Source organism: Cercospora kikuchii (genome assembly GCF_019650295.1).
Source record: "Cercospora kikuchii DNA, contig_00006, whole genome shotgun sequence".
NCBI classification, from domain to species: domain Eukaryota; kingdom Fungi; phylum Ascomycota; class Dothideomycetes; order Mycosphaerellales; family Mycosphaerellaceae; genus Cercospora; species Cercospora kikuchii.
Genome location: NW_025408587.1, coordinates 2,759,595 through 2,785,160, shown reverse-complemented (window position 1 = coordinate 2,785,160; position 25,566 = coordinate 2,759,595). Strand labels below are relative to the sequence as shown.

General features: G+C 51.8%; 7 protein-coding genes across 7 annotated transcripts; 3 read left to right on the top strand and 4 right to left on the bottom strand.

Moving 5' to 3' along the window:
* Nucleotides 1-241: 241 nt before the first annotated feature.
* On the top strand, nt 242-5,964 carry CKM354_001000800 (uncharacterized protein; the record flags this gene model as incomplete). Its single annotated transcript, XM_044805454.1, has 7 exons — nt 242-582; nt 634-815; nt 875-996; nt 1,048-2,034; nt 2,085-2,195; nt 2,257-4,050; nt 4,114-5,964. 7 exons carry the CDS (start codon nt 242-244, stop codon nt 5,962-5,964), a joined length of 5,388 nt encoding a protein of 1,795 aa, XP_044661389.1.
* Nucleotides 5,965-6,224: 260 nt separating this feature from the next.
* CKM354_001000700 (uncharacterized protein) lies at nt 6,225-7,827 on the bottom strand (the record flags this gene model as incomplete). The annotated part of the gene is made up of 2 exons (XM_044805453.1): nt 6,225-6,479; nt 6,538-7,827. 2 exons carry the CDS (start codon nt 7,825-7,827, stop codon nt 6,225-6,227), a joined length of 1,545 nt encoding a protein of 514 aa, XP_044661388.1.
* Nucleotides 7,828-10,484: 2,657 nt separating this feature from the next.
* CKM354_001000600 (uncharacterized protein) lies at nt 10,485-12,088 on the bottom strand (the record flags this gene model as incomplete). The annotated part of the gene is made up of 2 exons (XM_044805452.1): nt 10,485-12,004; nt 12,061-12,088. 2 exons carry the CDS (start codon nt 12,086-12,088, stop codon nt 10,485-10,487), a joined length of 1,548 nt encoding a protein of 515 aa, XP_044661387.1.
* Nucleotides 12,089-12,487: 399 nt separating this feature from the next.
* CKM354_001000500 (uncharacterized protein) lies at nt 12,488-15,903 on the bottom strand (the record flags this gene model as incomplete). Its single annotated transcript, XM_044805451.1, has 3 exons — nt 12,488-12,752; nt 12,804-13,246; nt 13,300-15,903. 3 exons carry the CDS (start codon nt 15,901-15,903, stop codon nt 12,488-12,490), a joined length of 3,312 nt encoding a protein of 1,103 aa, XP_044661386.1.
* A 350-nt stretch (nt 15,904-16,253) lies between these two features.
* On the top strand, nt 16,254-17,135 carry CKM354_001000400 (uncharacterized protein; the record flags this gene model as incomplete). The annotated part of the gene is made up of 1 exon (XM_044805450.1): nt 16,254-17,135. The coding sequence occupies one exon, from the start codon at nt 16,254-16,256 to the stop codon at nt 17,133-17,135; it is 882 nt and encodes a 293-aa protein (XP_044661385.1).
* A 1,475-nt stretch (nt 17,136-18,610) lies between these two features.
* Nucleotides 18,611-20,062, bottom strand: CKM354_001000300 (uncharacterized protein; the record flags this gene model as incomplete). Its single annotated transcript, XM_044805449.1, has 1 exon — nt 18,611-20,062. One exon carries the CDS (start codon nt 20,060-20,062, stop codon nt 18,611-18,613), a length of 1,452 nt encoding a protein of 483 aa, XP_044661384.1.
* A 2,898-nt stretch (nt 20,063-22,960) lies between these two features.
* On the top strand, nt 22,961-25,527 carry CKM354_001000200 (uncharacterized protein; the record flags this gene model as incomplete). The annotated part of the gene is made up of 4 exons (XM_044805448.1): nt 22,961-23,922; nt 23,986-24,417; nt 24,720-25,122; nt 25,228-25,527. 4 exons carry the CDS (start codon nt 22,961-22,963, stop codon nt 25,525-25,527), a joined length of 2,097 nt encoding a protein of 698 aa, XP_044661383.1.
* Nucleotides 25,528-25,566: the final 39 nt, after the last annotated feature.

The window sequence follows — 25,566 nt, the reverse complement described above, 5'->3', positions numbered from 1 at the left end:
AGAGCATGACCACCGAGCAACTCGGCCTTCCTTTCGTGGCGGAGGAATTGGTGCGAAGGATTATTGCGAAAGTCGCATTCGCTGAACCGAGTCGCAGGTTCGCCACTCGGGTCGGATCCGTCCATCTCAACGACTCCGCCTGTGCATTGACCTACCGCATTGATCGAAATGGAGAAAACTCGCCATCACTGCTGATCGATATGTGTGCAGGTCTTTTCAACAAGGAGGTACACAGACGATCATGACGAAACACGACGCGAAAGACGACATGCCAGTCGAAGGGGTAATGGGGCTGGCGTACTTCTCAAACGAATTTCCACCAGACGACATTGCTACCGTTCTTCGCAACATTCGATTCCTGGCTCAGGACAGAAGGCATCCTCTCTTGGAGTCGTTCCTTGTAAAGGCTACCGAAGCGGTTCGGAAAGAGATCCAGCACCTTCCAGGCGAATTGAGAAACGCGTTCCCAGCTTTTCCCTGCATCACTTCGCTTTGGGGTGAGCACGAACTCCGCCAGGGAAGCTTAAGTGGCGCGATAGATGGCTCTCTTCTTTGTGTTGTTCAGCTCGGAATATACATCAGGTACGTATGACTGTCGCAACAGTGGAGGAGATACTGATCAAATGTTCTCAGCGCTTTTGAGACGGGAGCAAGCCGTGGGCAAGGTGACATCCGGCAACAACCGCTGCTTGCAGGTCTAGGTATTGGGCTTTTGGTTTCTTCAGCGGTAGCGCTGTCATCAACGCTCTATGATCTGCCAGCTCGTGGCAGCGAAATCGTCCGTATCGCTTTCCGCCTCGGAACCTTTGTAGCAGGTGCGTATTACAAGACGACTCTAAAGCTCAGTTGGCTTGATCCTAACTTGAATGCGCAGATACATCGAAGTTACTCGAGCCAGTGAATCAAGATGTTTTGCCGGAATCCTGGGCGTACGTAGTCCACGGTGTCTCTTCGGGCGATGCACAAATGGAACTGGATGTCCTGCACGCTCGTAAAGTAAAGGAGTTCCATTGACCAGATACAGACATGGGCTGACCAAGCTTTCAGAGCACCCCAAAGTCAGCCCATATATTCATTAGTGCCAAAAGCCGCACCTCAGTGACTATCAGCGGACCACCTGCCCGACTGAAAGCACTCTTCCGAACATCCGCATTTTTCCGAGACCGGAAACATGCAGCTCTGCCAGTCTATGCAGGCTTGTGTCACGCCAATCATCTCTACTCAGTGGACGACGCAAAAGCCATCGTACACTCAGAGGCACAATCTTCACTTTGGTTGCCAGTCTCCGAAGTCTTATCTACAAGCACGGGCAAAGCCTTCGTCGCTAGTAATGGGGCCGAGTTGCTCGAGCAGATCGTGTTCGAGATATTGACCAAAGCTATCGTGTGGGAGAACGTCGTCCAAGGCTTTCTGGAACGGGTCAAGCATACGAGCGTTGCCCCAATCGAGATCCAGGTCTCCAGAGCTTCACTACCTTCCAACGAGCTCGTGCAAACTCTGGAGAAGACTGTCTCGCCATCCAGGATCAAAGTTGTGGACCTCGTCACCGCCTTTGAGGGAGAACTACTACACCATAGCCATGAGCCAGGCAGGGCATCTCAAAGTAAGATTGCCGTGGTTGGAATGGCATGCCGGATGCCTGGTGGCGCAAATGACACCGATGCGCTCTGGGATATACTGGAGAAAGGATATGACTTGCACAAGAAGATACCAGCGGACCGTTTCGATGTGGACTCTCACACTGACACTAGTGGAGTCAATGTGAACGCCAGCCATACGCCTTACGGATGCTTCATCGATGAACCAGGGCTTTTTGATGCAGCTTTCTTCAACATATCCCCGAAAGAAGCAGAACAGATCGATCCAATGCAACGGCTTGCACTTGTTACAGCATACGAAGCGCTAGAAAGAGCGGGCTATGTTGCCAACCGAACATCTGCTAGCCATCAAAGCCGAGTGGGAGTTTACTACGGACAAGCTAGCGACGACTATCGAGAAGTGAACACTGCCCAGGAGATCGGAACATACTTCATTGTAAGTGAACAACGAGATAGAATCGACTGATATCAAGCTGACTTGAAAAGCCTGGAGGTTGTCGAGCGTTCGGCCCGGGTCGTATCAACTACTTCTTCAAGTTTTCGGGCCCTAGCTTTAGCTGCGATACCGCCTGTTCTTCGAGTTTGGCCACTGTTCAGGTACGCTTAGACCGTCATAGGTCTCTTACCACAGGACTTTGTCACTGACATGGAAACATAGATGGCTTGCACCGCACTATGGAGCGGGGATGTCGATACCGTTGTGGCAGGTGGAGTGAACGTCTTGACCAATTCAGATGCATTCGCTGGTCTGAGCAAAGGCCATTTTCTTACGAAGACGCCAAATGCATGTAAGACATGGGATACAGACGCTGATGGCTACTGTCGTGCGGATGCAATTGGTTCGATCGTCTTGAAAAGGCTGGAAGACGCGGAACGGGACAACGACAACATTCTTGGCGTGATACTTGGGGCCGCCACGAATCATTCAGCACACGCAGTGTCTATAACTCATCCGCATGCTGGACACCAAGCGGATCTCTACCATCAAGTCCTCGGCAAAGCTGGCGTTGACCCACTTGATGTTGATTACATCGAGATGCACGGTACTGGAACGCAAGCTGGAGATTTTGAGGAGATGAAGTCTGTCTCGGATGTCTTTGCTCCGAACACTCGGAGACGACACGTAGATCGGCCCCTTCATGTTGGTGCGCTGAAAAGCAATATTGGCCATTCAGAGGCTGCTGCTGGTGTTTCGGCTCTCCTGAAGGTGCTGCTTATGTTCCAGAAAGGCCAAATCCCGCGACACATTGGCATTAAGAACGGCATGAATTCACGCTTGCCCAAGGATATGGACCGGCGTAATCTACGGATACCTCTGACTCAGGTCCCATGGGCGACCACAGATGGTCGGAAGCGGACGGCAGTCGTCAACAGCTTCAGTGCAGCTGGCGGAAATACTACGCTCTTGCTGGAAGAAGGGACTAGGCCGAAGCACTCCGATCAAGACCCTCGGCCATCTCATGTCGTTACAGTGTCCGCTAAAGGCAGAGCATCGTTCAAAGGCAATCTTGAGAGACTACTGCAGTATCTCACGGCGTACCCTGAGTGCTCAATCGCCGACCTGGCGTACTCGCTAACAGCTCGCAAGTCACACTACAATTACCGCTTCGCTGTGGAAGTCTCGCACAAGGGAGCGCTGGAGAGTAGTCTGAGAAGTGCAATAGACTCGGCGGATACAAAGCGATCGATTTCAACCGTGCGGCCGCCCGCAGTTGCGTTCGCCTTCACCGGGCAAGGCTCAATGGATCCTTCCTCCAACTTGGAAATGTATGAGCACTCTCCGACTTTTCGCTCAGAAATCGATCGCTTGGATGGCATCGCACAGAGACAAGGCTTCCAGTCTTTCATCAGCTCCATTGATGGAAGTCATCCAAAAGACTACACGCATACACCAGTGGTCACCCAGCTGGCAATACTGTGTGTGGAACTTGCCTTGACCAGGTACTGGGGGGACCTAGGCGTAAAGCCGGACTTGGTAATCGGTCACAGTCTGGGGGAGTACGCGGCGCTCTGCGTAAGCGGTGTGCTTTCACCCAGCGATGCTATCTTCCTCGTAGGAACGAGAGCTCTTATGCTGGAGGAGAAGTGCACGGTTGGCAGCCATGCCATGCTGGCCGTGAAGATGTCGGTGTCTGAGATCGAAGACTCCACTGCCGGCCTCCAACTGCAGTACGAGTTTGCGTGCATCAACGGGCCTGATGCGACGACAATATCTGGAAGCACTGACGACATCTCTGAAGTGTACAAAGTTCTCCATGAGAAGGGCTTCCGATGCGTGCGATTGGATGTTGCGTTCGCCTTCCACTCCGCTCAAACAGATCCGATACTCGATAACTTCGAGCTGGCCGCGCAGGGCGTCGTGTTCAATAATCCAAGGCTTCCGGTATTGTCGCCGTTGCTAGCAAGGGCCGTGTGCGATGACAAGAGTATTAATGCAGGCTATCTGCGTCGAGTAAGTTCGAACTCCTAACATTCATCACCAATATATGCCCTGCTGACACTTGCCTGCATCTAGGCTACACGAGAAACGTGTAACTTTGCTGGTGCTCTCCAGAAAGCCAAGGCCCAGTCTTTCATCGACGACGACACTGTCTGGCTGGAGATCGGCCCTCACACAGTGTGCACCAGCTTCATTCGATCGACCGTCCCTAGCACAAAACTCACGATCGGATCACTCCAGAGGGGCGAGAATAACTGGACGACTATCTCACGTGCACTCGCGTCGCTTTATACCGTCGGTATCAGTATCCGATGGCCTGAGTTCCATCGCTCCTTCGAGGGGCACTTGCGGTTGTTGGACCTGCCGACGTACAGCTGGAACAACAAGAATTTTTGGATCCAGTACAACGGTGATTGGGCCTTGACCAAGGGAAATACATTCTACGACAACAAGAAGGCCAATGACCCCGTGTCATCTGTGTCTGTCGCGCCATTCCAGACCTCCACTATTCAGCATCTGATTGAGCAAACCGTGGATGGTAGCTCGGCCAAGGTCATAATACAATCGGATCTGATGCAACAAGACTTCCTCGCCGCAGCCAATGGTCATCGTATGAACAACTGTGGCGTCGTCACTTCATCAATTCACGCTGACATAGCCTATACTCTCGGGAAGCATCTTCACAGCCTCTTCTATCCCGATGCTCCAGCTCCTGATATGGATATCGCGCACCTGGAGGTTACGAAGGGACTTGTTGCCAACAGCAACCCGAACTCGAAGCAGCTGATACAAGTCGAAGCACGAACAGACGATATTCGCTCTCGCGTCGTTCACCTTGCATGGTACAACGTTGACAACAACGAAGTTCTTGGCGACTCACCTTTCGCAATCGCGGATATCATTTACGGCAATGCTCAAGATTGGTTGGTGTCGTGGCTCCCACTCACACACATGATCGAAGGTCGGATCCAGACCCTAGAGCAACTAGCGCAATGTGGTTCCGCGAACCGGCTGTCGCGGACAATGGCATACGCACTCTTTGCCAACAATCTTGTCGACTACGAGAACAAGTACCGCGGCATGCAGACTGTGGTCATGAATGAGTTCGAAGCTTTCGCTGACGTCGAGCTCGTCAAAGAAAGGTCTGGAACCTGGACCGTACCACCGTACTGGATCGACAGCGTGGCGCATCTTGCAGGATTCGTCATGAACGTTTCGGATGCGAGCGATACAGCCAAAACTTACTGTGTCACTCCTGGCTGGCAATCAATGCGTTTCGCTCGTCCATTTGTTGCTGGTGGGAAATATCGATCTTACGTGAAGATGATACCCACTGTAGAAGATCCGACAATGTATCTTGGAGATGTTTACGTGCTGCAGGAAGGGGTGGTCATTGGAATGGTCGGTGGAATTCAGTTTCGACGATTTCCGAGGATACTTCTGAGCCACTTTTTCTCCCCTCCCGATTTCAACAATGCATCAGCTCCGGCTCCACATGAACGAACAACGCCAACGAAGACTGTTGCCGGGCGTACTGTTGCTGCACCAAAAGTGGCTGCACGGACCAAGGCTGTAGAAGCAAAACCAGTCCAGTCACTAGTCGTGGATTTGGTCAAGGAGGATGTGCTACATTCGCTCACTCCGAACAAGACGACAGAGGTCGTGGATGCAGTCAACAAGCAGATCTCGCAAGCGAACAGCACGGCGATGGAGGCGGTAGCACTTATTGCTCTTGAAGCGGGTTTGGAGCTCGAAGACTTACCCGACGAAGCGTCTTTCAGCGACATTGGAGTTGACAGCTTGCTGAGCTTGGTGGTCTCTGAGAAGTTCAGGCAGCAGTTGGGGATCCAGGCCGGGAGCAGTCTTTTCCTCGAGTATCCAACTGTTGGCGCACTGAAGAGTTGGCTGGAGGAATATTATGGGTGAGTGACGGGTCGAGCCCTGTGATCGTCGGTGACGAGCAGGCTCATTGCACTTGGAACATGGCGTTGGCTCTTAGGACTAGATATTATTTAGAGGTGTACTTTATGCATCCGGTTTGGGCTCACCTACATTTACACATGCTTGGGCTTTGGGAATGGACACCGTGCGCCAGAGAGAAGCTACTAAAGAAAGCATTTATTTAGTGGATACATCTTGAGAAAAGTATATATGGTCTACTGAATTCTGTCAACAGCTTGTTGAGCCTAAAGAACCTGGGCGTGGGCAGATGATAGCACGGCTTCTTGTATTAAGGCTCTTACAACCTTGCCGGTGGCGTTCAGCGGGAACTTCGTCAACCCAAGGTCGCGAAGACAGAGCAAATTATCTGGGGTGTGTACCGGGCCAAGAATCTGCTGCACGTGGTCGATTGCTGCACTTGGTGAGTGCGTGCCCATGTTCGCTACAACTGCGACTGGCCTATTTCCGTGGACCGTATGAGGTACTGCCACAACACAGACCTGTTCCTTCTCGTTAGTGATCTCTTCTCGTGCCAATTGACATGGATCAGAATGTTACCTGTGTCCCGAGGTACTCCTGCAGACAGTTTTCTATTGACGAAGGCATGATCAACGTGCCATCGCTGTGCTCGATAGCATCTTTACGTCTGCCCAGAATGGTGACGATGCCCTGGTCGTCCATAATAGCAACGTCTCCAGTGTTGAACCAACGGGCAGTAGCGTCGACCAGGAAACTGTCGCGGTCTGCACCGCCCAAGTAGTGCTCGATGATGCTGGGACTGCTGATATGCATCTCTCCTGGCTTGCTTCGCAACACAATACGATCCCGTCTCCGATCCCAAATTCGAACTGTAGATCCAGCTGCCACACTTCCGGTTGGGGATACGCCCCCTTGGGTATCGACCATGGTCGGGAGAGCATCGAAGAATGCCCATTTGAACGCAGCCCCGCCCTCTGACATGCCGTGATGGGTACAGATCGATGCCTTTGGGAAGATTCTGGCACACTTGTCGAGAACGTCGTTCGTGACAGCATCGCCGCCGATTTGAATGCTTCGCACAGAGCTTGTGGCTAGACAGTGGCCATCTTTAACCTCGCACAGACGATGTACCATCGCCGGTGACAGTACGATGAAGGTTGCACCATGATTTTCAATCGCGTCCAGTGTATCTTCAATAGCAAAATTTCTCCCCGGCATGACGACGGTTCCTCCAGCTTTCCATGTTTGCAGCACTTGAGCCGGCGCGATTGCTCGAGAGTTGTGCAGCTGTTGCAACGCTCGTACGCCATTTTCTTTGTTGATAAGCCATGACCATGAGTGCAGCATGTGGCTCATGCCCCTCACTCGCACTGGACAGCCTTTGGGCTTGCTTGTTGTTCCGGATGTAAAGGTGATCGAGTGAATACGATTTGGATCGTCCCTTCCTAGTCTTTGAAGGACTTCTTGCTCGAAATTGTTGCTCAGATTCCCAGTCAGAAGCTCGGAGAATAAATTGTACTCTTGCGAGACTATGCTACCTAGTGCGACGCACAATGGTGGCGCCAACTTCAACTTTCGGGCCGCTTCTCGCATCACCTCCGCCGCATTTTTGTCTGGCAGAATGACGATCGACGGTCTAAGCGTTCGCAGAGTGTCCTTCAGATGGTCAAACTTCGATAATTCGAGCAACGTCATATCCATTGTGACAATTGTCAATTGCATCAAGATGGAGGCCCATAATAAAATGCAGAATTCGACTCCATTTGGTACGATAATTAGGATCGTCGTTTTCTGTCTGGCCCCCAACGCGGTGAGATTGTGCACCAGTTTGAGAGCTGTGTGGTGTAATTCGTTATATGTTAAGGTCATGCACTTCGACCCAAGTTCGGACAATAAGTTTTCTGGACTCAAAATGCCTTGTGCTTCCAATCTGGTGTTTTGAATATGATCATGTGGTTGATGAGGACATATGACAGCTGGTTCATTGGGAGCTCTGTGAAGGCCTTCTTTCAAGTGGTCAAAGACTGATTGATGTATCGGCAACGGGCCTCCAGAGATCTGGGCCAATTTGTGACCAGACTGAGTCTCCTGATAGTCCAACTGAGTCATCCTTGAAGTGGTCATTTGCGTAGCACGAGAGGCAAGAGAAGCGCACCAGAGAATGAATAATCTCGCCAAGCCTTAGCGAACGTGGCCAGAGTCAACGCTACAGTGCTATTACCTGGGACTTCTGATCCCACGTCACATGCTCACGCACCTTGAGCGACAAATTCCAAACAGACCATTCAGAGAACCGGGCCTTAGCGCGCCGGGAGAGAATAGTAGGCTACAAATTCTGCGCTGGATTGTTTCGGGTCTCGGGGCTCGGATATGCATGCTCTAACAAGCGGAACAAATTTCAGCGCCGCATGTGAAAACGGATCTCGGACTTCGTTCTTCTTTGAGCTCGAAGACAATCGGTTCATACACGGTGGTGCGTAAGTGCTGCGAGTGCTTCTACAGATCGTTTAGATGGAGCGGTACAAAGCACTTTTGAATCACGCGGGCCACGTATCGTAATGCTAGTAAAAGACAGTACTAGGACGGTGGCCTATTGGTAGTTTGAATCCCTTCAATAGTTGCTGAAGCTCAAGATCTAAACAATTCGCTGCAACAGCATCGTTCGCCACTCTTGCAGTGCGAATCATTGACTCTCGCCTCGCACCGCTGAAAGTCCTATGCAAGCCCCCATCAATGGGAAAAGTGACCTAATCAGGTGCAAATTACGCCATCTATTCACAAGCTCTTGTGCATGACTCAATGCCGTGCTGCTTCCAATTCCGCCGGCCTGTCGAGCTTGTAGCTCAAAAAGTGCATTGTTCGTCGGTGCCATGACAGTCAAGGTAAAAGGTATCATGGTGAAGGTCAACAATCCTGCGACGGCGTATTGCAACCACGACCTTCGTTCCTTTCGCCTTCTGAAAGTTGTGAGAATGTACAACGAGCAGGTTGCGATCGATAATCCTGGCGCGATTCGATGTCCGTAGTGGTATAGACTGTGCCACTGTTCGATTAGGAGTGGTCCGCTTGTAACTGTATCGAGCAGTACTGGTACTGCGAGCAGCGAGAGACTCATCATGGCACCTGTTGGGTAGCTGTTCAGTATTGAAATGGAGAATGACAGCTGATCAGCTACCTGACAGAAAAGTTCCAGAGAACACGGCGGCCGTAGGAAGACCCGTGCCAGGAAACTGTCGCTCAGCCACAGCGAGAATCTCAGAGCGACAGTTGTGACTCTGAGAGTTGGAGAGTATTTACCGCACTAATCGTGACGCGTGCACAAACGCAGAGTCGTCCACAAGGTTGTCAGTGATAATAGTCGTGATTTGGATTCGTGTTCGCGGAACACATGCAGCCGTTAGCTCTGGTTGCATGGAGATTGCCACCGGTGATTGAATGATGGGGAAATATCATCCGGCCGATAGTACGTTTAGAAGCGGAGCTCGGACTCGTGTTAGAACTAGTCCTCCGGATCAAGCCCGCATGGAGAGACCGCGTCCTCAACCTTCCAAGCAAAGCCTATCCGCCCGCAAAGTCATTCCATCTATCCTGACGAGATTGGATAACCAAGAATCTATCTGCGTACCACATCAACCACGATCATGCCGGCAGAAGCACACATCCAAGCTACAACTTTGCAGAACTTTCTCGCAGCGTGGAAGTCTTGGAATGCGGAGTCCTGGCTGGCTGTCTTCGATGACAGCTTCGAGCATATCACAATGCCGTTCAATCTAGGTTTGCCACCGAAGAGTAAAGCGGAAGTTGCAGCAACTCTGCCGACGATGATGAGCGCCATCAAAGACTGCCAGGTGCTGTACCGAATTTGAGCCATGAGAAGCGTACGGCCGGCTGACAGCCGACCTTTAGTTCAATGTGCATGAAACGGTCCATGATCCGGGTCGAAACAAAGCTGCTGTGTATTGCACATCGAAAGGCAATACGGACGTTGGCCCTTGGACCATGGAATGTAAGTAAAGTTGACTCTACTCTCCCCGTTGTGCTTGCACCAATAGGCCAGATTCCGGGCCATATTGGACATACTGCACACTTGAGAGAGCGTCACTGATGGCTCCATGATCTACAGATGCTGCTTTCATAACTTTCAATGAGAAAGGTGACAAGGTTGCCAAGTTCGAGGAGATGATTGATTCGGCGTTTATGAAGGATTTTGCGCCCAAGTTCCAGAAACATATGCGTGAGCAGGCCGCCTAGATTTCAATAAAGCGCTTAATACGAGAATCATAGTGTCACAAGCATCTCACAACTCTGTCTCCCATCCCTGTTGAACTAGATCTTGAAACTCGGTGCCACTGCGGACGCCAACACAGGCGTCTGCACGCTACATATGTATTGTATACCGTAGAAGAGAGAACAACAGGAGAGCACGCTCTTCAACGCGGAATGATTGAAAGAATGGTTGGCTTATTATCCCGACACGTCCGCGAGGGCCGGCCTAGTGTCACAGCGATAGAAACTATTCAACTGATCTAGGACCAGTCGCCGTCTAGTAGATCTTCGACCCGTACGCCACTCTCGATATCTCGTTTGATCTCGTCAATCGACCAAGGAACGAACTTGTGTCCCGGAGGAAAGTTCGTATTGTGGAACGGAGCGTCAGCCGTAAGGTGTGCAAAAGCTTGCCCATACTTCTCGTAAGCGTAGGCTTCAGGATCATGGCGAGTCACCCAGTTTGGAAATCTGGTTCTAATCTTGGCAGGCTCTCGCTCAATTGCTTTCCAGTCGGTCTCCTGTTTGAGCTGAGAATTGACAAACGTCATTTTCTGCGCACAAGCGACTCTCTCGTATCGTAGGAGATTGTAAATCTTGGTTCCAAGCCCGGCGTTGGTTTTGCCAGCCAGCTGTAGGCATGTTGCTAATGTGACAGCATCTTCGATAGATTGAGTTGCACCGTTGCCTGACGTTGGCAGGAAGCTGTGAGCGCTGTCCCCAACTTGGACAACATGTCCTCCGGGTGACGTCCATTGCTTTCGTAAATCTCTCCACATCAAGCGCGAGTGCACAATTGTACCCTTTGGAGTCATTCGTACCAGAGCTGGAATGGCTGGATGCCACCCTTCGAGAGCGTTGCCCATAGCATTGATCGCTTGATCCGGTGTAACTTCAGCACCCGGAGTCCAGGACTCGTCAGCAGTTCCATCGTCCCGCGGAGTAAAACCCCAGGATATAATATCATCGTGAACCACAATCCCGCAGTACATCTTAGGCCCGAGCCAGAATTGCCACACAGACGAATCATCTTTCCACTGTTCTCGAACAATCTCGTTCTGGAACGCATGGCTTTTGGAGAATGCTACTCGATAGATTGCCATGCCACTTGGCTTAGGTTTCACTGGACTGCCAGATACCAATGTTGCCGATGCTGTGCTTTGTCCATCAGCAGCGACCACAACATCGGCAATGACAGCTTTGCCGTTCTCCATTATCACGCCTCCCTTCTTAGCTGGGATATCTTCAAAGTATCTTTCGACTCGCGCTCCGTACTCGACTTCGACCCCAATTCTCTGCACTTGTCGAAGCAGCATCTGAAAAAATCCAATTCTGGGCTGTAGGGCAGCGGTGTATGGGCCCTGGCGTCGCTCAGGCTCTCCAGCATCATTGAAAGAAGGCTTGCATGGTCCATATATGTGCTCCCCGGAATGTTTCTTATAGTGCATGTCAACATCGTACTCCACTTCTTTCAGCTCGGAAACGAGTTGGGGCCAGTGGCGCAAGACCTCGATTGCAGATGGCTGTACAACCATGATGTCTCCTGTTAATACAGGGGAATCGCTTCTCTCGAGGATCTTGATTACATCGTGACCTTTTCTCCAGCATTCCAAAGCCGACATCAATCCTCCTGGTCCCGATCCAACGATAAGGACTTTGACTCCCGTGGAGGTATGGCGCGGAGGTAGCATCGTACTGGCCCCATTTCGAATAGGCTTATCGTTTTGAGAATACTGTGTTGTACCATTCGCGCCATTTGTTTGGCTCTTGGCTTTGTCATCTGATGTATCAATAATCAGTCAGCCTGCCGAGCGGCATCTGTTGCACAAAACTCACCAGAGTCGATTAACCACGCAGAGTCCATGGCGCTAAATGAACAATGACGGAGTGAGTTACTCTATCACGCATACAGACGTGTAATAGATAGAACATTGGTTGGAAATGGATGGGGCCAAAACGCAGGTTGTCTAGAGGTGTCGGCATTCCGTAAGAACTCGGGTTTCCGGCTTTGACTACTGCAGAATGTGTAAACGTGATATGCTTAATTTGGTTAGGATACGCTACGAAACCAAATGAGACAGTGCATCATAAGCGAAGCTCAGAGCATCAATAGTTCTGCCCCGGTCACAATCTTAGATAGTCATTCTGATGATCCTATTCAGCTGAGCAGATGTCCCGTGGCGCTCTTTTTGAGGAGATGCTTAGAAGTCATCTCAAATACATATCAACGGCGGCTATCGCGGCCACCCATGCTGCACGGGTCTCACTTCGATCGATTGTGCTGCAGGTGTGATTTGACCAAGTGGCCAGCCGCCAAGGCACCACAAAGTGACAGTTCTCCAGCCAAAGTTGCCGCGCCGATGAGACGCGCAAGCTGCCTGGCATTTTCTCCTGGATTGTCTGAGCTGGGTCCACGAACACCCAGCATATCAAGCATGGCAGCCTGGGGCTCTAAAATGGTACCTCCTCCAAGTGTGCCAACTTCGATCGATGGCATGGAGACACCTATCCTAAGTGATCCTTCGACACTGTTGTCTGATTAGCGTTATCACATAGCACACTAATTGTAGCCGACTCACTTGTGCATTGTGGTAATGCAATTGGAGCTTTCCACCACCTGTGCCGGGTCTTGTCCTGTTGCAATGAACAGAGCTGCGACAATATTGGCAGCATGAGCATTGAAGCCACCAACAGAGCCTGCCATTGCGGAACCGACGAGGTTTTTTGAGATATTCAGTTGTACCATCGTTTCGACATCAGTCTTTAGGACGGCCTTGACCACACCAGCTGGGATGACCGCCTCTGCCACTATACTTTTGCCCCTGCCGTCCAGCCAGTTGATAGCTGCCGCTTTCTTGTCAGTGCAGTAGTTACCACTTACAGAGATGATCTCCATATCTTCGAAACCTTCCTCCATCATCGACTTCAGCGCATGTTCTACACCCTTCGATATCATGTTCATGCCCATTGCATCGCCCGTCGTTGCCTTGAAGCGAACGAAAAGTTCTGTGCCTGCGAGGACCTACAGACATCACGTTAGGTATTTCTGACGCCACCTGGAGGGAGCGTACATACTGATTTCATGGAAACCAGTCGAACAAAGCGACTAGTCGAGTCAAAAGCTTTCTTCATGGTCGCATGCCCGGCGTTAGAGTCAAGCCAAGCTTTGGCCGCTCCTGCCCTTCCCAGAGATCTGAATCGAATGCAAGGGCCTCTAGTCATGCCATCATTCGTGATGATCGTGATTGCACCTCCACCTGCGTTGATTGCCTTGCAACCGCGGCTGGTGCTTGCGACAAGCACTCCTTCAGTCGTGGCCATCGGAAGAAAGTAACTTCTGCCATCGACAACTAAAGGACCTGCTACGCCAACAGGGACAGGCATGTATCCTATGACATTTTCACAGCAAGCTCCAAGGACTCTTTTCCAGTCATAGTGATAGTATGGTAGCTTCGAGTGTACAAGGCTACCAGTTAAATCTGCTGTGGCAGGACACTGTGCAATAACACTACGCCGGATACTCACCGCTCGCACGAAGTCTCCCAACTTGGCCTCCAGCGCATGTCCTGCTATCTTTCCACGCAGCGCCAGAGTGACGATCTGATCATCATCGAGCTCTCCGAGGCGGCCTGATTGCGCTATTCCTTCCATCTCGTCCAGGCTTCGTGCAGTTGCAGGTCGATCAACAGCCAGCGATACATCCGTGTTTATTTCCTGGCTCTCTTGTGAAACGTGGCCAGTCCGTGTTTGTTGCTTTGCTATTTCAATAGCATCCTCGATCAATTCGATGGAATTAAATCTCTGTGCGCGACCGAGGTCTCCCGCATCGACTGGATTGACTTGCTTGTGGCCAATCCTTTCTTCCGCTACTGCGTGAAGAACGTGGTTATTGAAGGCAGCACTCAGCACCAAAGCTGCCAGCAGCAGTTTGGATAGTAGTGGATTCTCAAAGGCCTGCGTTATTTCAGAAATCTTTACAACAAGTGACCATAAGTCTTTCGTCGGAGCCATAGCGTTAGCTTCGTCCCAGGAGACGCAATGTATAGGCGGAAAGATTGTCGCTGCGATACCGTGGCTTATGGTGTGAGATTCTGACAAAATCCGACCCAGGACTTCAGCGTGATGGTTCAGGATCTCAGTGTTCACCAAGTCCTCTCGCAAGTAATCGGCCAGTGGACTGATGCTCTTGAAAGGCACTGTCACGAGTTTGAGTCCGTTCAGAAGAAAGAAGCCCGCGACCATGATGATCTTGAAGGCCGAGATGCGCCTTCGCGATATAAAAATGCTGACAGGACTTGAGTCGTAGCGTTTCTGGCCTTGCGCGACACTCTCGGCCACCTGAGTGTCCACACCCTCGTTTTCCAGGACTTCTATCGTGTCGAGGTGTTGCTTAAGCTTGAGTACATCCAGTTTGATGTTCAAAATTGCCACAAAGAAAGTGAATAAGAGCAGTAGATCGAAGAACAGCGTCCATATCGCAAAAATGCAGAAGTTTCGGAGACCTTCCGCTACTCCTGGCACTGTGCCCAGCAGTAAGACTCCAATCTCTGCGGCGTATGTTGCTAATAACCTGGAACCAGTGTCTTTGACAGCTAACATCAATGCCGAAGAAGAAGTAGGCGCCGGCTTAGACGATCCTGGCTTGCCAGCATCTGTCCGGTCGTCTTCACCATACGACAAACGCTCGTAGTGGAATGCGGATCGCGTCAGCATAACATATTTCTCGAAACCCACTGTAATGATAAAGAACGGCGTGCCTTCGGCAAGAATGAGCAAAGTCAATGGGATTCCTGCCTTTGCGGTGACAAACAGAGCGAATAGAAGGGCGAAACCGGAAGAGAGGAGTGCTCCTACGGCCAGCCAGATGGTCGAGCCCAGGTGACGCATGGACGAAAACAAATGTATGAATGGTACCATCGCAGTGCCATATGAGAGGCACATCATGAAGATGTCGGCATTTTGTGCATGGTGGAATAGCTTGCGAAACTCTTGCCAGGAGTCTTTGGCCCAGTGTTGCAGTGTCTTTCTCCGGGGCTCTCTCGACATGGCGGGAACCAATACGTCTCGATTTGCGCTTTCTTGTTCTTCGTCTAGCTCGGGAGACAGCTGTTCGACAGCTTCGAAAGCAGTGATGGCTTGCGAGACTGGCACGATGATATCGAGGTTTGTCCCTAGTCTTGGGAAGGCTGAAACATGCATCATCCTCGGAGTTACATCTTTGCTCTCCAGAATTGCGGACAGGAGTGTGTTCAGATTCTCGGTTTCCGCTTGTTGAGATTCTGGAAGGACCAATCTTAAGACAGACAAATGTTGATCGACAGGGAAGCTGTTGTTCAGTCTGGAGAATGCTGCCTGGTCGGGGGTTCGCCACTGCCATCCGTCTTCAGCATGAGCTACGAACGTGCTGCTCTTTTCCAATTGGTCCCACCAGTACGAACTGGTACCAGAAGTGCTGGGATCAATAAAAGTCTCCTCGAGGAGCCCAGAATAACAGACGCTAGCAACAGTCGCGATTGTGCAGATGGTAATTACTGGGTTGACGGAAGCGATCCTCGGGATAAAGGAAAGTAACGCTTGTAATCTGGCTCTCAGAGGTGAGGAAGTGCGTTGATTGACCTCAGTGATATCTGTTCGAAAGCTCTCTGGAAGGAACTGTGGCGGGGTTGTTTTGGATTCCATGCCGGAGACACTCAGGCGGTGGGCTGCATGCGATGGAGAGTAGCATGTACGACTTGCAAAGACTGAGAACCCCTTCCGTACAACTCCTTCGTGGCTTCAATAGTATAGGAGGTAGACAAGGTGCGCAGACCAGTCTCAAAGGCACAGACGACTAGGCCCTATAGCAGCACGGTCGTATGCAGCTTGTAAGCAAACGGAGCTTCTAGCATATACACAACGCAGACAAGCCCGAAGTCCGCCAGCCCGGCATGTGTAAACGCCGAGCTGTTCATTATTTCTACAGCTCTCAGCGCGTTCGCTTGAGTGGTGCAAGTTATGACTGCTCGCTCACATATCTTAAGAAAGAAGCCATGGCCATGCATCTCGAACAGCACAGGCGCACAGACTCGGTGAATGGAATCCTTCACCACAGCTCCAAGCCGCATGAAGCGTTCTTGTCGACCAGCGGAGCCGCCAAGCAAGCTTCCCAAGCTTTTCCTTTAAGCGGATACGACGAGGCGCAGGTCCGTCTTATGGAAGAGTCATGTATCGTTGTCGATGTCAACGATAATCCTCTGGGTGCTGCTAGCAAGAAGGACTGTCATCTCATGACCAACATCAACGATGGGCTTCTTCATCGTGCTTTCTCTGTCTTCTTATTCGATAGTAAGAATCGATTGCTATTGCAACAAAGAGCGTCGGAAAAGATCACTTTCCCGGACATGTGGACCAATACCTGCTGCTCCCACCCTCTGAGCGTGGCCGCCGAACAGGGGGATGGCATGACTTTGAGCTCCGCAGTGCAAGGCGCCAAGTGCGCAGCCGTGAGGAAGTTGTTGCAGGAGCTTGGTATCCCAACATCATTCATTGAGCTTGACTCCATTAAGTTCCTTGGCCGGATTCATTACAAAGCTGCCAGCGACGGCCTTTGGGGAGAGCATGAGATCGATTACATACTGTTTGTCAAAGCAGATGTTCCTATTGACGCCAACTCCAACGAGGTCCGAGACTGGAAATACGTGACAATGAGCGAGCTCAAGTCGGCGATGAATGACGAAAACGCTCGAAATTTGTTTACGCCTTGGTTCAGATTGATTTGTGAGGATACACTATTCGAATGGTGGAAGTTGTTGCAAGAAGACAGGCTAGACGAGCTTAGAGAGCCATCTGGGATTCGAAGATTGGGGTCCAGGACTCCATGGGAGCCGACGTGGCCTCGAAGGGGAACATTAAGGAGGGGTGAAGACTACTAGCTGATGTTCGCTCTGATCAGAGCCATGCTCCGAAGCAACGGATTCGGCCATCATCAGAAATGATAAGCTGATGGGCGTGAGAAATGGCAGGTTTTACGATGCCATTGCTGCCGGTGGTCTTTGGCTCACATGTAGCATCATAGGATCCAGTGTAGCGGATCGTGTGTCCAAGTGTACAGCCTTCTCCGCCTTCGAGATCTCATGCTCGATCTTTCCCACTTTCATTGTCATACTTCTACCACTTCCAGATACAGTATGGTGTCTTCATAGTGAACAAACCAAGAGGTTCTACAGATAAGTGTCTTGCCAACCTGATCCACCACTTTACAAGGTGTAACAAAATCGTGCGCGCTACAATTCCGTTTTACTCGGGCCCGAAAAGCAGTTGACATGCCGGTGTGAACTCCGACCCTCGACCGTCAGCAGCCTTGAAGACGGACAGAGCTCTGGAGCAATCGTAGTGAAATGGTCCCCGATCTCCATGTGAAATGGCATTTGGGAGCCTCGTATTCAGACACGACCTTCAGCAGGGTAAGATCCCCACAAAGCTCACATCAGGCACCACAGCTGGCACGATCATCAGACCCTCAATATCCCAACTTTCGCTGTTCTCCAATGGAGACTCCAGAAATGCCAGCTGTCCCCACCAGGAAACAAGGACAGAAAGCACTTCCTGTGCACACTTTGTCTCACAATATGCCGCTATCGTAAACCTGGCATGTCCCAGGAAGCGTATCGCCACCACATAATGCACATTACTGCACGAATGACCTAGGGTATGATGGCAAGTGCCTTACCGTCAGACCGACACCGCTAATTCGCGGTGTAACATGGGCCCATCAGCCAGCTGCAGGAGGCCTTACATTTGCTGCAGGTGGAACATGGCGTGAGAAGGTCGTCGCAGGTACGTCGGTGCAGGATTCGCGTAGATTGCGTGGGGGTCAACTGTACGATTCGGAGCTTGACGTTTTAGGAGCTTCCCTCTTCGGGAGGAGTAGATCCACAATACTTCCGATAGGAAGACATCGGCTGTCTGATCATCAGATGACACCGCTTGCCGAGTTCGACTGCTTTGATCAAGTTGTCTTCACAAGCGTTGGTGTGTGTATACATGACCCAGCAGAATTGAATAAGCTTTGCGAAGCTCGTGAGTGCGAAGATTGACCATATGGTGCTGCAGGTGATCACAAGCCTATGGAAGACGACCCGTGGTACCATCTCGTCGGGAACCACGAGAAACTGGTGTATAAAAATTGCAGTACAATGACACTTAGCTTGATCGTAGAGTGGGTTCAAGATGGAGAGAGTGCAGCTGGCCTGGGCCAATTCTAATTTCGCTCTGTAGCAGATTCGTAGACTTTCTAGTATAGCGATCGAAAGCGCGTGCAGCGCTGTTTCCATTGCATGTCATTTCTCGTACATCGTCTTTCAAGCTCCCGAAATCACCCAGATTATGCGAGAAGGACGAAAGACCTTCAGCGACCGCGAATGGACTGAATGATAGCCCGCGATAAGTCGTGAAGCCTAGACCGAATGGCAACATGCAACTGTTGCACAACGATCGAGGGCACTGGCGCAGCTAGGGCTGGAAGAGACAGCAGGGTGCTAACACCTTCTCGAGATCGGTCGTTAAATGGCCGCTTGGGGTGTTGTGTTCTTGACTCGGTGTTAGTCATACTCGTGAACCTCTCACCCAGATCCTTTCGTATTGATTGAATTGCGGTAAGTTGGGAAAGTATTCGTCGACTGGCCTTGTGACGCTCTGCCTCTGTGAAATTGCTTTGCGTAACAACTGGCTGGAGGTGCTGCCTTCGCTGTGATGAATCAGAGTTGACAGAGCCCGCCAGTATGTCTGCAGCTGTTGTTGTGTATCGATTTAACACTGCCAGGACCACGAGCGAAATCAGGACGAAGGTGTACCCATCAGTCACGCAGGAGCAACGCAGACATTCCTTGACCAAGCCCACAGCTTTCGTATTCTGGTCCAAGACGTGATCGAGCTCGACTTGTTGATTTGCTCCTTTGGGTTTTGTTCTTGAGTCGTGGAACCATGATGGCTGGGAAATGTGTGGAAGCAGTGCCAAAATGCGCACAAGACAAGTGCAAGATGAGTCGCAAGGTGTTGCCTGTGTAAACAGTGACAGATCGGGCGCGTTTCCGGACATCGAGGCTCCACAACTTGGACCAAATATGTCCATCACGGTGTCGTCCTGGTCCATGTGCGTGTCGCCAAAGATGGAGGTCCTGCTTGATGGAGGTAACAAGCCGGCGCTGCTCTCGCGCCCACTGAGTCCAGTATCGGTCCCAGCGGAGCTGTAGCCGCTGAGAATGCTGTCGCCGAGATCGAAGATCGACGAATCGGTCACTCCAGAAGTCTGGCGAGATTCCTGCACCGCCAACGATTCAAGACAGTCGAAGTCAGGCTCCCAATCTGCTGGCACAGAGCCTGGAATGTCGAACAAAGACGATTCATCGGGAGTGAGTAGATTGGCGAATGTGTCGGAAGTGGTGGCGGAAGATAGGATCCAGTTCGAACCTTGGTCATTGCTGGCTGGGGTCGGGAAGAATACTGAGTCGCGGCCTGGATACTGCTGTGGAAGAGACACCGTGATGTTCTCTGGAGTGTGACTTGTAGTATTGATAGCACCATCGTGAGATTCTTGTTCACTGGCTGTAGATTTCACTGTTGATGATGACCCTTTGGAAAGTGGTACACGACGAATTCTCTTCGTGGTGCTGTACACACAGCTGCAGCGCCGCTTGACACAGCGGACGCACGAAGGCTTTTCTTTTGTGCAGCCCACCTTTGCAGCGGTGCATGCGTCGCAGCTATTCTTGAGCTTGGCAACTCCAGCCTGGAGTTGGGCCGGAGGATTGCCATGTGGGGGAGTGTCTTGGTTGGAGGCGGTGAAGCTTGCCATGGCCATCGATCGAGGGTACTAGTTGGGAATGGCTCACAGTACCTCGGAGTCATGCGCACTCCTCGAACTTTCGTCTGGGCCTCGAATCTCCGACTGTGCCCTTTCCGACAGACAGTCTGCCTTCGATTCGCTGCACGAGGCGGAGATGGGAGCGAAGCGATACTCGCAGAGCACGTATTGTTGAAGGCGTGAATGCAGAATTTTGGTTGGCTTTGCTCTCCGGTGGTAGGAACCTTTGATAGTCGCACGAATTGTAGGCGGATTACTACGTTCAAGTATACGTGACCCGTGGCGTCAAGTCCAGATCCTTAGATGAAAGTAGGCGACGCAAGACGGTCCCGCCTACGCATTCCTTCAGACTGAGGCGCTCCTTCGACACCTTGCCAGATGCCGGCAACGGCATGCTGTCTCTCAGTTGGTTGAGACCTGACCTTCCACATCTGCGCAGCTGCGTGAGTGGCCCAATGTTCGAGAAGGATTTCGCAAGTGTTCATGAAGATCCACTGGCGACAGGGATTGGGCGCCTCAGCAACACGGGCATCACGTGTTGGTCAAGCGACTTCTACGCCTTGTCGAATATTGTATATGGATGCATGCCTGAGCACAGAGTGTACGAAAGTAGGTGCACCGATGATGCCTCGTATGCCCCGTGCTGTTTCCGTGGTGCTCTTCAGCGTCTCTAGCAGAATTAGCAGTTGCGGCACCAGTGGCAACAGTGGTAGCACAAGCTCCATTTGAATATCAAGCTTTTCGGACCTGCCACCGGTGTGGATGAAATTCACAATGATGCCAGAGTAACACCGGTAGATGCAGCTGTCCTGAAAAAGAAGAAATGCATATGGCAACCTTCCTACAGATCCTTCGTGCATGAATCTGCGATAAGCATGGGAGCACGAGCCGATTTCGCATGTGCGCCTTGCGAGCACGGGAAAATCCACCGCGACGATCCTGATCGGACCACTTCCGCAAAGTCCCAGGCACTAGTCGGTTTCCAAGCGATCCAATGGGCCTGTCGCGATTGGTCGCGACATGCATTCAACACATAATATATGAAGCGACGCATCGGGAGAAGACTATCCTAGCGATGCTCTCCAGTACAAACCAGACAGAGAAGCGATCCGCCTGAACACGAGGGGTGGAAGGACGCCCGGCAGGCTCCACAAAACTAGGGCTCGCAGAGCGTCTGCGGCCGACCGGCATGGGATGCTTGGCCGCGGCGAAGAGGCCATGTCGACTTTGCGTCCAGCACTTCCACGATGTCTCTGGTTCTCCAGCATCTACGAGGATCCCACATCTTCAGACTTCAACAAGCTGATGTTCCGCTAGGTTTGGAGCTAAAATTCGGGCGCAATGACGGATCTACCCGAGGCCTTTCTGTGGGAGATGATCAAGCAAGTATGGCAGAAGGCCCAACGTGAGGTCTGAATCGCACTGACACGGTCGAGGTACAACTATTGGCGTGCTTGAAATGGCTCAGCGAATTTGAAATCTTGGCGTTTGTTCCAGCGCAAGACCAGGTATCGTATCAAGATGCAGCAGACCTCGCAGACGTTCCTGCCCAAGAGCTCTCTCGCGTTGTGCGATTCACAGCCGCGTTTGGATTTCTGCGCGAACCCGAGCCTGGGACATTCGCGCATAGCAACATGTCTGCAAAATTTGCCGACAAAACATCTCTGCTTGACGCAGTCTCATTCGTGAGTGAGTGACCGGAGGTTCCTGTAGAGTTGAGTGACTTGGCTCATGGTGATTCGTGCTTCTAGATCTGCGACACGGCAGTGCCATCGGCATTGCGAATGGCTGATGCGACACGACACAATGTGGACCAGAGGCAGCCACAGCTTTGTGCATTCCAACTAGATTCACAGCATTCTAGGTCGTTGAGTGCAGCGTGCGAGGAGACACCGAGGCTTCGGCGCAAGTTGGCAGCATTTGAGAGCATTCAGGATGATCTGGTAGATGAGAGCACTGCTGCGGTACTTCTTTCACTGGACTGGTCAAAGCTGAAAGCCGCTACAATTGTTGAGGTATGTGCCGATCGGGTTGCGCAGGTTGATCGGATTGTACTGACAGTTGAAGGTTGGGGCCAAGTCCACGTCCACGGCATATGCGCTGGCCGAAAAAGCGAAGGAGCTGCAGGTGGTTGTCCAGCTGCAAGAGAAGGCGGCAAGACAACGTTCAAGACAGAACGGAGTGACTGCTTCGCGGCAGACGCTGGATGGCCGAGTCCAAGTACAAGAACGCTCGCCGGGGGCCTCTCAATCCATTCAAGACGCCGCGGTGTATGTACTCCATCTTCCTTGCACATCATTGACGGCGTCATTCGGCTCGCTAAGAGAGCAGCTCATGAGGGAATTGCGAGTACACTTCAACGTGCTCCGGGTCAACAGATCTGCCGCGCTGATCTTGGTTGCACGATTGCTGCCAAGCCCGGGGCATGCTCTCGAGCAGGGTTCAGAGGCCGCAGCTCGCGTCCAAGATCTGCTATTGATGCAGATGACGAACGAGCAAGAATGGGACCTGGAGATGCTGACAGAGATGCTGGACGAGGCTTCAGACGCGTATAGGCGGATGGTCATCACGCATGACCACTCGGCCAGAGAGAAGCGCTCCGCCGTCGTAGTGGAGGTACAGCTGCGGCCGCTTTCTGCCAATGGAGCGCGTGTATTGTAGACATGGTGAGTTCTGGAGCCCAGAGGAACGGAACGGGTGGAGAAGGCGGAGCGATGTCGATTGGGGTTGGTGGGGTGGAGTGGTGTTGAACAGGTCTTGAAGTGAAGTCACATTTGCGTAGGTTGGGCGGTAGGCGGAAGGCACGCGGACCGTTCCACTGGCTGCCGAAAACATCATTATTGAACAACTCGTCCTTCCTTCGTGCATACACTTCTCACAAACAAACGAGTCGACATGTCGGAGTCCTCGCCGCGGCCGACCAAGAGGATGCGAAAAGGCACTCGTAGCTGCCTGGAATGCCGCAAACGCAAGGTGCGATGCACGTTTGACCACAATCACGGCCGGCCCCCCTGCGATTCCTGTATCGATCGACAGACGACATGTCAACGCCAAGAACAGCTTCCAGCAGTGGAAGCGAGCAATCCTTCGGACAGTATTAGTCATCGAGTAGGGCGACTGGAAGCTGCCGTGCAGAGCCTCAGCAGTACTGTCGCCTGGATGCAGACCACTCTGCCAAGTGGACCCCCCGAAAGCGTTGATTCTGGCCAATACTCGCATGTGGCGAGTCCCGATGCCCGCGGTGATCAGGTTTCGCGCACCAGTCTCGCTGGCGCCGCTGTCATAACTCCCGTGGCCGCCGGCCATGAGCGCAACCGCGATGCGAACGAGACCGGCGATGAGGCTCCGCCCCTCGGCACGGAACCTGCTTATTTGCACTCGCTGTTCAACAATCACGTTCTGTCGACTGCGGCCCGAGCGGGAGAGGAGCGTTCGCTTCCCCCGACTACCGAGCCCCGAAAGCCGGATTGCGCTCAGAAGTGTTCCGTGGATCTGTCTTCTGAAGTGCCGTCCTTGGCCGATGTGCGTGTCGTGGTGGCGTCCGCTGCCGATTGGTGGACAATTCACAATGCTGTACTGAGTCCACTTTCCCTGGACAGCAAGCAGGCTCTGATTGATGCCCATCCGGGACACGTGACGCCCGCGCCTTCCTCGACAAAAGTCGGCATGTGGTTGGGGTACTTTGCCATCACGCTACTGCAGTTGCCGCAGAACTTCGACCGCTCAAACCTGAGATCAATCAAGGATCCACATGAGCTTGTGCAGTGCATCTTCATACACGTGGATGAATTTCTTTCTGCTGACTCGCCCTTGCAGGCTCGCGATGGCATCGAATGTGCCATCGTACTTGCCAAGCTGTAGGTCATGCGCTTACTCAACTTCATCCAGTCGACCCAGACTGATCTTTTCGACTACGGTAGTGCAAGTTATTTGGGCCGCCCGAGAAAGGCATGGTTGCTTACGCGTAGAGCTGTTACTTTTGCGCAGCTGCTAAACCTAGATCGGGCACGACGGCAATGCAGGAACGCTCAGGCATCGGGCAATACTAACTCATTCGCTTTCCAGCACCTGGAAACAAGCGCTACAGTATGGGAGTCACTCAGTGGACTCGATTGCTTCCTGTCTTTGCTCTTGCATCTCCCTGCTGCAGCTCCCAGTAGCTTTTCCAAGCGCGAGCAGGTTGACCCTCGCGAGTCTCAAAACGTCCTTCAGCATATGATGCTCGAACAGTCTCATATTGCGAGTCGCATTTGCTACCGAGATCAGCTCGATTCGGAAAGTGATGCAGAGGATGAGACCACGAGAATTGTCCAAGATCTTTCAAAGTTAGAGCAGGCTCTGCCGGACACCTGGTGGGTCAATTTGCGTTCATCACACCATCGATTGACAAACCGTTCACAATGTACGACATTCCACCTGGAGTACCTGAGGTTCAAGTGGATCAGCGAACAGACAAACCGGGTGTGCGAGCTAATAACAACCGATATCGCCAGGCGGCATCTTCAATACATTGTCGCTGCCAAATCAAGGTCATGAGAGAATCCACCATCCGAAGATTAATTTTGTCGATCATCACGTTCGACACTGCTCTCAAAGCTAGCATCGACAGAGAAGTATGTCATGAGCGCCAAGATTGTCTGCTAACACTTTGCAGGTGGAGGCTCGATCGCTCAGCCATTCACGACATATCTACCGCTACGCCTGTATTACTGCAAATGACCCATTACTACATGGCAACCCGTGCACACCTCCCGTACTTGTTCAAGGCCAAGGACGATGTGAAGTTTCAAACCAACGCCAGGGCTTGTATGCAAGCTTGCAGAGATGTCCTTCGCCGGTACTTCGCTGTCCGAACCCGACTGGCTGAAGGTATTTTCTTGTCGCGCACATGCGAAATCCAGGTCTTCCTGGCATGCGTCATTCTACTTTTGCATCGAGACCGCTCTTCGGAGTATTTACCGCCCACTGACAGCTGGGAATCTGACGCCACTCTCCTGAATAATACCAAAACTGCCATCAGCAAAGCTGCCGCCGGGACTTCTGACTCCTTCACTGAGGTAAGAGATGGCAATCAGTCGTAGTACTATGCATACTCGCTCGCTCGGCACGAGCCTTCGTGAAGTGAGTGACCGATAAGTATTACATGGGCTGACTGTGCGCAGATGCTCGTTTCGGCGCTTGATCAAATCGAGCATTGCTTGGACGCTCTCGATGAATCACGAGTTGTGCAACTTCGAGTACCTCTTCTGGGTACCATCTCTATCTCCAGAAGCCCGGCTAAGTCCCCTTCCCTCGAAATGCCCACTGTCCCCTTCTGGGCTATTCCTCCCATCATGGCATCCGAGACTCTCGGGATCGATGAAGCAATATGGGATTGGCCGACCGACTTGAACACATTGGACGATGAGCTCTCGTTCTGGGCTGTGGATACTTCTCTCCCGGGTATTCCATCCAACTGGTAGATACTTTGACAGTTCACGGGGTTCTGTGATGGACATGCA